General features: G+C 34.3%; 1 protein-coding gene across 2 annotated transcripts; it reads left to right on the plus strand.

Moving 5' to 3' along the window:
• The first annotated feature begins 348 nt into the window (after window positions 1-348).
• On the plus strand, window positions 349-11,666 carry LOC131952347 (protein YIPF3-like). Of its 2 annotated transcripts, XM_059314963.1 has the most exons (11): window positions 349-416; window positions 1,156-1,264; window positions 1,758-1,852; window positions 2,267-2,373; window positions 3,151-3,289; window positions 3,932-4,063; window positions 5,398-5,520; window positions 7,451-7,574; window positions 8,548-8,655; window positions 9,728-9,921; window positions 11,137-11,666. In XM_059314963.1, exons 1-10 carry the CDS (start codon window positions 387-389, stop codon window positions 9,916-9,918), a joined length of 1,158 nt encoding a protein of 385 aa, XP_059170946.1. In that variant the 5' UTR covers window positions 349-386; the 3' UTR covers window positions 9,919-9,921; window positions 11,137-11,666. The 2 variants fall into 2 exon arrangements, with proteins under 2 accessions (XP_059170946.1, XP_059170947.1); XM_059314964.1 differs by lacking the exon at window positions 9,728-9,921.
• The last annotated feature ends 919 nt before the right edge of the window (window positions 11,667-12,585 follow it).

Raw genomic sequence — 12,585 nt, forward strand, 5'->3', positions numbered from 1 at the left:
ACTCCGTCCCATAACTTTATTAGTACAGACTGCTGATTGCTGTATTATTTCTTTTTTTTAAATGCTCACATGCCATGCTAAAGCCTATCCTATAATGAATCCCGTCAGAGCCAACCCCCCCCCCCCCCCCCCCCATCTCAATTCTTGGAGAACTCACACCAATTCCACACTCAGACGAAAAGAAAAAAAAAAATTATTTATTTAGAAAATGTATGTAGAAAAAAACGTAAGCCAGCCCGACCCCCCACCCCCACCCTTCCCTTCCTCCGGAGAAAAATATTTGTGAGCTCTACTTTAGTCAAGTTTCGAGTAGAAATGATACATTGAAAGTTTTCGGTTGTCCTTGTATTTTAGTATGACCTAATCGAAACCTAGGATTTGTTGACATGGCTGACTTGTGGCAAACGGAGTCTCAGGTAGATCTAGAAGTTAATTTCATTTAAATTGTCGGTCATACGTTTATTTTACAGACATTTTTTTTTTGAGAAATACACTTTCTTATTATGTGAATGACAGCGGGGAAAGATTCAAGACTTATGACCGTTTTAGGATAAAGCAGGAGGCATAACATTAACAAGTTAACAACTCAGAAGAGAAATTGACAGACTCAGTCGGACTGATTCTGATCTGAAGACTGCGCAGCACAGTCACTGTAACAGTGTGAATGAAGAATACTTAGATCTAAAATCTAGATTCTACTGATTTACAAAAAAAATGAGCAGCAGCTGTTCTGGGTTAATATTCTTAGATGCAAAAAGGATAGTCTATAGACTGTATAGACCTAGTAGTGATCCATTCGGCATATGAATGAAGTAGAGTTCATGTTTCTTGATCTCGGCATATGAAGGAATGGTATAGTATTGTGGTCAGCACTATGCCCAACCACCTTTACTTCCCTTACAATGAGTTAGGTACCCATCAGAGTTGAGTGGACTCGGGGTCGTACCACTGACTTGAACCTGATTTGAACTCTAGGATTTCGCCTGATTTCGGGTTGTTTCCAGTAGTAAAATCTGCTTTGTTTGCCTGACCGTCAAATCATGAAAGAGCTAATTTTTCATTGGTTTGATAATCATGGTTATAATACCCAATTGTTAAATTTATGAGGGGAATTTGATGTGGTCTACTTGAATTATTTTTTTTTTTTGCTACCAGACTAAATCTGGGGCTGCCAGATCAGCTGTTCTGGATATGGACATGGAGGAAATGGAAATGATGGATGATGGGAACAGTGACACTTCTGACTATGACAACAACTTTCACAGTATTTGTTGGATTCATTATTTTTTTAGAGCAGTCTCTCCATACAAAACACTTGTTGGATACTAATTATTTTAAAAATAAGTTTTTGATTATTTTTAAAAATATATTTGCTATTAATCTAGATATTAATTGTGAGATGATTACTGTAAAAAATTTAATTTTTTGTGCATACTTTTCTGTTGTTAAGTTCCACTTTCAGACCTAACAATCCTTACAGCAGATGGAGCAGAGTTACTCTGTTTTTTGACCATAATAAATGAAGGGATGGTGTGGTCAGCACTAGACCAAGTCGACTTTACTTTCCCTAACAGGAGTCAGTGGACTCAGGAACATCCTATAGACACTCTTGCCTGCGATCCACTCGAGGCATTTGGTTTAGCATTCACACACTCAACCACTTGAATACTTCGTCCCCATTTTCCGTTGCGGTGCAATAGTTTAAGATTTAATGCTGAATACATAATTATAAGTTTTGTATTATTTTTTTTCATCAGCCATGAGACAAGACAATCAAGGCGCTGGAGGGAAGGCTAACAAAACATTTGTTGATGATATACGACAAAGGATGGGAGAAAACGTCACACAGATGGTGGGTTACAGTTTCTGTACAGAGATAATTATTGTTAGCTGCATTTTGAACAAACTACTTGCTTTAGTTTGCTTATATCCTTTGTTAATTTCATGAACATTTTGCTTCTATATAACTATTATACACAGTACTACCATACTAAAAAATTCATTATATTGGTTAACATTGTGGCTAGAAAAGTAAGAGTAGCCTTACACTTTAAACATATATATTACATGTATGCTTTCAAACTTTAGAAATGCATTATTTTAAGAATTTTTATTAAGTTTTTATTATCATTTTTATTTTGATGACACTGCATAAGCTTTTAAAAAATGTCATTAATCTTTTGCATTAGTTCTAAGTATACAAATTACTGTGAAATTATTAGTCACGAATGACAAGGTTTGTAAGCTTTAAGGTAAATTTTTATAGGTGTGGCAAGCTGGAACACAGGGTGCTAAAAGGGCTTGGACACTGTACGGGAATATTGACGTGCTGCGTCCTTACTTTGATGTAGAGCCTAAAGAAGTACAGATGAGGTAATATTTGAAGCATTAAAGTATCTGTAGTTTAAGTTGTATTTAGACTATATTTAGAATATGTAATGCATTTATATTTCAAACATTAAAACATAGTATAAAAAATGAACTGAGCAATTAAAACTGCTAGGAAGATGTGGGAGGGGGGGGGGGGGGGGGGGCACAGGCTAAATTGTGTATGTTGCAATGTGAGCTTAAGGTGGGAAATTGACAACACTTTTATAACCAAACTCAAGAGAACACAAAGTCTGTGATTTTATCTTCTTTAATTCTCCTTGAAACACAACATAAGTACCCTTTGGCTGGCTGTGAGAGAATGGACCCCCAAGCTTTCCCACCCTACCTTATATACACTAACTAATCTCAAAGTGCTAACTTTGATCTATGTCAGGTCCCTCCCTATAGTTCCTATGCTAAAGAAGTGCATGTACTATTTATTTACATTTAATTCCAAAATAACCAAAATAGACAAAAGTCTGAAGGATAATGTAATAATGTAAACAAAAGGGGCTTTACTCTAATCTGCACAAATATTTATATGTAACAGTACTAACATTGTAGTTTTTTCTATGACGATTGTAATGCCGTTACTTCCCCTTGTCACATCTCATGCACTTTCTACCAACTAAAGCTTAAACCATGGTCTACCCCAGTTTTCAAAATAGTCCAGTGACCCCTTCCCCCACCTTCCAACCCACCATCCTTCTCTAAACAAAGCTTTTCAACTGTTTATCATTTCAAATCATTTGTTTCAACCAATGTCCTATTACCTTTCAGACTGCTGTACTCTCTGATCCCCAAAAAACCATCAGATCAGAGGCAACAAGTGCCTAAAGAGCTGTACGGCCCCACCATGGTAGTTCTCACCCTCATAGCTATTCTACTGTACCAGATGAAGACAGCGGAACATAAAGTGGTATAAACACACCCCACATAGAAATGTGTTGTTTTTTTTTTTGTTAACAAGCATCATATTTAATTATAATTTCCTAAGATAAAACAATATTTTTTTTTAAATGTGATGGGTCGGCGTGGTCGAGTCGGTAAAGCTCATGGTTGCTAAACCAAAAAGTCTTGAGTTCGAACCCTCTGGCAGATGAAGCTCGTTAGCTGGGGACAGCCACTCTTTTATAGAAGAGACAACTCAAACAACTGCTCCCTGGTAGTTTGTTTTTGGTTGGACAAAGGCTATGGAAGCTAATCCAATACCGTGGTTTAAAAAACTAGTGAACTCTATATCTGCCCAATGGATCTTTACTTCTGGAAAGGGAACTTTTTTTGCTTGTTAATTTGTAACACATGTTTAAAAACAACTTTTGATTTATATAAGTAGTTTGGTAAAATAAATAACGTAGTAAAAAGGTAAATAGTAAAATTAATATTTGTTGTTATAATATTGTTGTAAATAACAAAAGAAATAAATAATTTTTAGAAAAAGTGATAAACAAATAATTTTAAAAAAGATAATGAAAGAAACAAATTAAAACTTTTTAAGAAAATAAAATCATTGTTATCTTTTTAATCATTTTTAATCATTGATTCTTTATTTGATGTACAGGAGGAGGGAACTCTGATGGGCTCTGCTATTGGTGTGTGTTTCATGTATTGGCTTGGTGCCTCCTGTGTGGTGTGGTTTGTTTGCTATGTGTGTAACGTGCGCATCACCCTGCTGCAGATACTCTCCATGATGGTAAGAACTTTTTAAAATTATTTCCGGAACATCGCTTGCATTTGAAATTTGTATCTCAAAGCAATTTTTTTTCTATTGAAATTATAATATATATGAAATGCCATTGATCCATTAGTCTTTGGAAATCAGACAAATTATTTTTTTTGTTGTAATTGATATCAGAGTATAGCCCTAATACACAAGGTTCTCATGCATCAAGTTTTCTTGAGGGGGGGGGGGGGGTGCCAACTCAAAATCAAAAAAATATTTCTAGAATCTACATTATAATGTAATTTTTAAGACATTTTATATTGGTATTTGTGATGACGCAAGGTTACGTCAAGGATAGGTCAAGTAAATAGAGGTTAGCAGAAACAGACTATAGTTAGTTGGTTAGAGAGATCAATGAAAGTACAGGAGCTGACCGGTCACGTGGGACGGTCAGCTGACCACTAGAGCGAGGGTCTGTAGGTATCGGTTAGGGACGGTTAAAATATGTAGAGCTAGGGAGGCAGTTGATAGTTAGCTAGCAAAGAGAACGGTCAGAGTTAGGTAGAGAAATGTAGAGTTAGGTAGAGACGGTCGGACATATGTAGAGCTAGATACAGTTAGGTAGTAGTTCGGTGTAGATTAGTTGGGTAGGAAGTTGATCCTGTAAAAATGTAATAAAGAACATTATATTTTCACTTGGACTGTGTGTTGGGTCTTCTCATCATCTTCATCACCCCCACTCTCACCTTTGGTGGTGCATGCTGTTTTTCCCCAACCTCACAACTGGTGGCAGAAGATCTAACCATTTCCAACCCTCACAGTATTCAAATGTTGTTTTATCGGTATTACTGGTCACTTGGCTTTTATTAAAAAAAAGGGCGGGGGGGCTGTCTGAAAATGGGTGGGAACCTGAGCTGTTATAGTAAGAGATGTGCCATATCTTAAGGTATTTATTTATCTGTCTGCTTGGATTTAAACTGCTGTATGAATAGACTTACACATAACTGCAGTGATTTTTCTTGTTGAATGAAAATGCTTAAATATCTTCATTGGTATGCATTGATATTTGAATGAGCTTAAATATCTGCTGGGATATGCCCTTTTATATGAATGTCTTTATGTCTGCTGTGATATCGCCTTTTATATGAATATGTCTCTATAACTGCAGAGATATGCCCTTTTATATGAACATACCTTTATATATACAGGGATATGCCCTTTTAAATGAAAATGACTTTATATATACATGGATATGCCCTTTTAAATGAATATGCCTTTATATCTGCAGGGATATGCCCTATTATATGAATGTTTTTATGTCTGCTGGGATATGCCCTTTATATGAAATGCCTTTATATCTGCAGGGATATGCCCTGTTTGGTCACTGTGTGGTGTTGTTTCTGGGCACCGTCATACACACATCACATGATCACATGTTTTTTTACCTGCTGTGGGCTGGTGTTGGTGGTCTCTCCACTCTAAGGATGGTATGTAGATGATGTGTGGTTTGTTATGTGGTGTCTTCACACTAATGATGGCTTGTATGTGTTGTGGTGTTGGTGGTCTCTCTACTCTAAGGATGGTATGTAGATGGTGTGTGGTCTGTTATGTATGGGTTATATGGTGTACCCACTCTAAGGATGGTATGTGTATGGTGTGTGGTCTGTTATGTGGTGTCTTCACACTAATGATGGCTTGTATGTGTTGTGGCGTTGGTGGTCTCTCTACTCTAAGGATGGTATGTGTATGGTGTGTGGTTTTTTATGTATGGGTTATATGGTGTACCCACACTAAAGATTGTGTGTGTATATGTTGTGTGGGTTATGTGGTGTCTTCACAGCAAGGATTGTATGTATATGTGTGTAGTCTGTTTGTTCTATGTATGGGTTATATGGTGTACCCACACTAAAGATTGTGTGTGTATGTTGTGTGGGTTATGTGGTGTCTTCACACTAATAATGGCTTGTATATATTGTGGTGTTGGTTGTCTCTCCACTCTAAGAATGGTATATATGTCATGTGGTCTGTTATGTATGGGTTATATGGTGTACCCACACTAAAGATTGTGTGTGTATGTTGTGTGGTCTGTTATGTGTGTGTATGTTGTGTGGAGTATGTGGTGTCTTCACACTATTTGTGGCTTGTGTGTGTTGTGGGGTTGGTGCTCTCTCCACTTAAAGGATGGTATGTGTTAAATGGGTTATGTGGTTTACCCACACTTGGGTTTGTATGCATATGGTGTGTGGTCTGTTTGTTCTATGTGTGAGTTATGTGGTGTATCCAAACTAAATATTATGTGTGTTGTGTGGGTAATGTGGTCTCTCCACAGCAAGGATGGTATGTATATGGTGTGTGGTCTGTGAGTACTTTGGACAGGGTCTATGGTGCAAGTTGACGAACAATGTAGGATGACGATCAAATAGAGAGTACAGAATGTTGTTGCTATATTTCCATATTTTATTATGTACAATACATACGGCTACATTGACGACAGACAGGACGACGACTTCCGCAACCTCACGCAATGAAAACAATACTCAGGCTGACTTTAACTCCTTTCCTAACAACCAGCCAACACTCTCCTACATCACATCCTTATTTACTTTGTCGCGCATTCAGAATCTTTTATCAATCCCACTACACACATACTCTCAATCTTATTCAATACACTAAAGTCCATTCACAACAGTTATGTATGGGTTATATGGTGTACCCACACTAAAGATTGTGTGTATATTGTGTGGGTTATGTGGTGTGTCCACATTAATGATGGTTTGTATGTGTTGTTTGGTCTCTCCACAGTAAGGATGGTATGTATATGTTGTGTGGTCTGTTAGCTGTATGTGTGTGATGTGGTGTCTCCACACTATATGGTCTGTTAGCTGTATGTGCTGTTTTTATGTGAAACCAGAGAGGGCAGATTGTCCACAGAACATTTACTTCTACTGTCAGGTGTTAGTCAGCTACTTAACACATTGTGGTCCTTCACTGTACCTATATATATGTAAGTCCCATGTGTCCTGAGCACTGAAGGGAATGATGATAAATGTATCATATATTATATATTTAGAGTTGCCTCTTCTTATCTGTATCTACTTCCTTCAATTTCTTTATATAAAAAGCAGTGTCTTGATGCTTGACGCATTATGTCCAAGTAAATCTTGACATAATCTTATCATATCCATCTTGACTTAATCTATCAAGCTCATCTTGACTTAATCTTATCATATCCATCTTGACTTAATCTATCAAGCTCATCTTGACTTAATCTTATCATATCCATCTTGACTTAATCTATCAAGCTCATCTTGACTTAATCTTATCATATCCATCTTGACACCTACCAAGCCCATGTACCATGTCTCTCTATGTTCTCAATAAACCATACAGTTGAATGTTATGTTGTTACCCTATCAGGCAGGTATCATCATGTCAAGAACCAGAGGTAAAACAGAACGTCTCATTGTCATTGGGACCATAGCTGCTCTCCACCTCTTGTTTCTGCTCTACTTACATTTTGCATATCACACCATTGTAGAGGGTGAGTACTGATTGACCTGTAAAGTTAGAGCATCAAATGGCTGTGTTAGTGTAGGTAGCTGTGTTTATGTAGGTAGTTGATTGCTGTGTTAGTGTAGGTAGTTGATAGCTGTGTTAGTGTAGGTAGTTGATAGCTGTGTTAGTGTAGGTAGTTAATAGCTGTATTATTATAGGTAGTTGATAGCTGTATTATTATAGGTAGTTGATAGCTGTGTTAATGTAGGTAGTTGATAGCTGTGTTATTGTAGGTAGTTGATAGCTGTGTTAGTGTAGGTAGTTGATAGCTGTGTTAGTGTAGGTAGTTGATAGCTGTGTTAGTGTAGGTAGTTGATAGCTGTGTTAGTGTAGGTAGTTGATAGCTGTGTTAGTGTAGGTAGTTGATAGCTGTGTTAGTGTAGGTAGTTGATAGCTGTGTTAGTGTAGGTAGTTGATAGCTGTGTTAGTGTAGGTAGTTGATAGCTGTGTTAGTGTAGGTAGTTAGAAATTTCTTATGTCCTGAATCAGTAATTAGTTCTATACTTTGGTGTATTTTATTCTGTGCACCAAATCATTATTTAATTCCATTCATTGCTGTATTTTATTTTGTCACTAGAAATTTCTGATGCACTGAATCAGAATTTAGTCCATTCATTGTTGTATTTTATTTTGTCACTAGAAATCTATGATGCCCTGAATCAGAATTTAGTTCCATTAATTGCTGTATTTTATTTTGTCACTAGAAATCTATGATGCCCTGAATCAGAATTTAGTTCCATTCATTGCTTTATTTTATTTTGTCACTAGAAATCTCATATGTCCTGAATCAGAATTTAATTCCATTCATTGCTGTATTTTATTTTGCCACTAGAAATCTCTGCGCCCTGAATCAGAATTTAGTTCCATTCATTGCTGTATTTTATTTTGTCACTAGAAATCTCATATGTCCTGAATCAGAATTTAATCCCATTCATTGCTGTATTTTATTTTGTCACTAGAAATCTCTGACGCCCTGAATCAGAATTTAGTTCCATTGCCAGTAGCCAATGAAGAAGAAATGGCGGTACCAGTAGCTGGTATTAAAGAAGAAATTGCTGACAAATCTGGTATGTCATAAGCATGTCCATGTTATTTATTGATTCATTTTGTTATCTGTATTATTGGGCTTAAAAGTAATTTTAACAATTTATTTTATAGACCTTATTTTCATTCTAACTGCATCGCCATGAGATTTTTTGTTAGGCTAAAATCAAATATTTCTTGCATATAATTATTTGCAATGAGAGTATTTGTTAAAACATTGCTGCTTACAATTAATGAAACAATTTGAGATTGTCAACAGGATTATGATTACACAATTAATATAACAATAAACATAACAATGAAAAAAATCTAATTTTCAATATAGTGTATAGTGATTAATATGTTTGTTAATTTTACAAAAAGAAATTGCAAGAATTTACAAATTTATTACTTTTTTATTTATCTTCTTACTTCAACCAAATTTCAATGTGTAATTATCACATATTTAAACAATATAAATTACCTTCTTTACTCAGCGTCTAGCTTAATTTAGCTCCTGTGTGTTTTTTTAATACATATAATGTTTTGAATTATTAGCAAGTTTATTATTTCAAACAATCTGTTTACACGAACCCTTGAAAGAATGAATTGATTTGGTGTTTTGAAAATTTTCCTAAAAATAAAGATAACATCTCTTTAACACTTCTGTTAATGATAGCCAAGTTATAAACTGTCATTAACTCAAGTAGTTTTTAAACTGTCAACAACTGTTTCTAAACTGCCCCCTATTTTTACAAAAGTTTTTAAACTACTACCAGATTTAACAGTTTTTTAACAGTCAGCAACTGTTCCTAAACTGTCCCTTATTTTTACAAACATTTTTAAACTGCCACCAAGTGTAGCAGTTTTTTAACTGCCAGCAACTGTTTGTAAACTCTCACCTATTTTATTAAAAAGTTTTTGAACTCTTGGCAATTGTAACAGTTTTTATACTGCCAGCTGCTGTTACATGACACCACATTGCCTCCCACATCTTGCACTTGTACTTTCATGTCAGCTAACACCACTAGTGTGACACTAACAAACTGTTGGCATAACACAGCACGTCTAATCTTCCACACAAAAACTAAACTCCCCCCCGCACCATTTTTACAGCACTGAGCCCGGCGATGGACCAAGGTACGAAATTAATTCCGCCTGTCTTGAACAATCCATCGCCAGCTGTAGACTTGGTGCAGAACAATGCATCCAATGTTGTTGATGAAGCACATGTGCCACCTGAGCTGGGTGACAAGCCAGAGTCTATCATTCTGGAGAATCTCAGAGGCAAAATGGCTGCTCTTTAACAGGCAATTTATCTCGCTCTTTAAATGCTGTATTACCCCTCGCACTGTAAACTATTTGTTGGTGTTTTTTTTATATATCCTTCCGTTGTTCTTGCACAGTGAATTCACAACTTTCATTCCTATTTGTTTTGTTTTTTATTACGGCTGTTTTGCGTCTCTTAACATTACTATTTTCATACTTACCTGCTGTGATATAATGTTTTCTCCTTTTTCTCCTGGTTTCTGGTTATAAACCTAAATATGCTAATCCCTTAATCTGTTATCAAATTTTCAGTATTGAAAATTTGTTAAATCAATTAGATTTTTTTACCCAATCAAATTAGTTTGTTCTACATTGACCAGCACAATACTGGACTCATGAAAAAAAAAATTAGTTTTCATGTTTAATAACTGCCAATGTATGGTATATTTACAGTACTTAAAGATTTTAAAATGTCTACTTTTGTTTTTATTTTTAGTTCAAAATCTTTTGTTTTTTTACTGTTACTGATATATATATATATTTTACTGCAGTGGTTAGTGTACCACTACATAATGTTTTTACCACTATTCATTGCTTAGTGCTGGGAATGTTGTTTATTTTTTGCTTGCTTTTGACATGTGTGCATTGTTTCTTATTTTAAAATATCTTCTTTTTAAATACATCTCAAAAACATCAAACAATTGCATGATATTGCGGAATTATTTTTTCCCTATTGGCCTAGAATACAAGTGTTAGTTTTATCCACATCAATTATAAAACTATCCTTTTCTGTTTTTTGTTTAGTTTTATTTACCAGTATGATTATTGTTAAAGCTATCTACATATCCAATGTATTTTTTTATTATTATGTTTTAAGATATTATTCCCAATGTGGAGCAATGATTAATATTAAATTACTAGTGTTCTTTAGTACCCTTAACTTTAAATATAATATTTTATAAACAATTCATCAGTTTGTTCCTTTGCTCTGCTGTTGTGGTCCACTTCTTCACCATACTCCACACCCACCCTATTTACTTACATTAGCAATTTAACATTTACATGTTTTATTTTCACTCTTTGAGGTTGATTTCCTTGTTTATGCAGACAAGGCTTTGCATGTAGTATATGAATGTGCATGGGCCTTTGGTAGTAAATACTTGTAGCTAATTGTTGTTGAAATTTACTAAATACCTGCTGGGTTTGAACACTTATTATACAGTTTATATTTTCTTTCTTTCTTTTATTTTTTTCAGATTCGCAAATGTGAGTTTTCACAAGATCACCATAATATATTAGGCCTCTATTGAAGTAGATATTGTTCTATTATGTTATTGACTTATTCAATCAACCAGTCATATAAAATAATTGCATACATAAAAATGTTCAACAACTTAAAGTATGTTAACCTTTAATTGAATACACAAAAATGTTCAACAAACTTAAAGTATGTTCACCTTAAGCGGCATTATTGATTTAAAGGACAATGTAGTTAATACTTCGGTTAACGTTTGGGTGTTGTTTTTTTTCAAACATTGGTATATATTTAAATTCAACTGGACTTATTAATGCCTGAAAGATTAAAACAATAACATAAGCTCTAAGTTATAGACAAATATTTATTTTATGCTTTTTCTACTGTGTGATGACTAAGGATTGTGTATGTTGCAAACTATAGCAAATAATTATTTTTTTTTATATTGCTGAAAACAGTATGTGGGATTTGTTCTGGTTTTTCTCCTTGTACAAATTGTAAATAACAAATAAACCAATTTTCATTTTTCAACTTGTTTTTTCTTTCTTTTTTAATCAAATAGCCATACTGTTACTAATAATATTTCTGCAGCCCTATCACAGTACATCACTTATTCTAAGTAAAGTTCCATTCTTTTAACCTGATGGTCCTGAGGCAAGTGAAGTAGAGTTCACCTGTTTCTGTGACCTCTGCATATGAAGGGATAGTGTGAACAGCACTATACCCAGCTACTTTTACTTTCCCTAACGTGAGTTAGGTACCCAAAGGAGTTGGGTGGACTCAGAGATATTCTACTGATGTGAACTCGGATTTGAATTTAACTTTCGGGTTAGCAGTCTAGAGCTATTTAAGCCACACCATTCTATAACATTTACTATAAACATACCATAAATATGACACATCAAATATATGATGATGATAATAATTACGGGTCATTTATTTTATTTTGTTTGTTAGAAGTGGAAAAACAAATTAAAACTAATTTAAGTCCTAAAAGAATAAGTGAAGTCAAACAATTATTAAATCTAAATTTATTTTTACTAAAAGAAAAAGCCGAAATAAATTTCTTTCAAGCTTTTTTTTTCTGGACATATACTGCAAAGTTGTATAGCAAGAAGTGTTTGCAAACATAGAGAGAAATACTTTGATTACATAAAATAATATTTTAGAAATAAATAGGTAATACATTATGTTGAATACTTGGAACATGGAGGGAATAGATGATACTGAGTCAACAATAACAGCAATAAATAAACTTGCATCTTCTTATTAATAATTTAAAATTTATAAATCATCTAAAATGTAAAAATCATTTAAAATTTATAAATAATTGAAAATCACAGTACATAATTATATAATTCTTCACTTAAAAAATAATTAATATAAATATTCTAGTTAAATATTTCTTAATATAATTTTTTTTTTCACGTTGATTTTTTAAATTGTTTTT

This window comes from Physella acuta, unplaced genomic scaffold (assembly GCF_028476545.2).
Source record: "Physella acuta isolate Inbredline_101_S28 unplaced genomic scaffold, ASM2847654v3 ptg000867l, whole genome shotgun sequence".
Classification (NCBI taxonomy): Eukaryota; Metazoa; Mollusca; class Gastropoda; family Physidae; genus Physella; species Physella acuta.

Bases quoted from the DNA above. Each gene is read 5' to 3' on its own strand.
- LOC131952347 (XM_059314963.1), top strand. From the start codon at position 387: ATGGCTGACTTGTGGCAAACGGAGTCTCAG. The intron at 417-1,155 runs GTAGATCTAGAA...TTTTGCTACCAG, and splicing joins TGTGGCAAACGGAGTCTCAG to ACTAAATCTGGGGCTGCCAG. The intron at 3,290-3,931 runs GTATAAACACAC...TTTGATGTACAG, and splicing joins AGACAGCGGAACATAAAGTG to GAGGAGGGAACTCTGATGGG.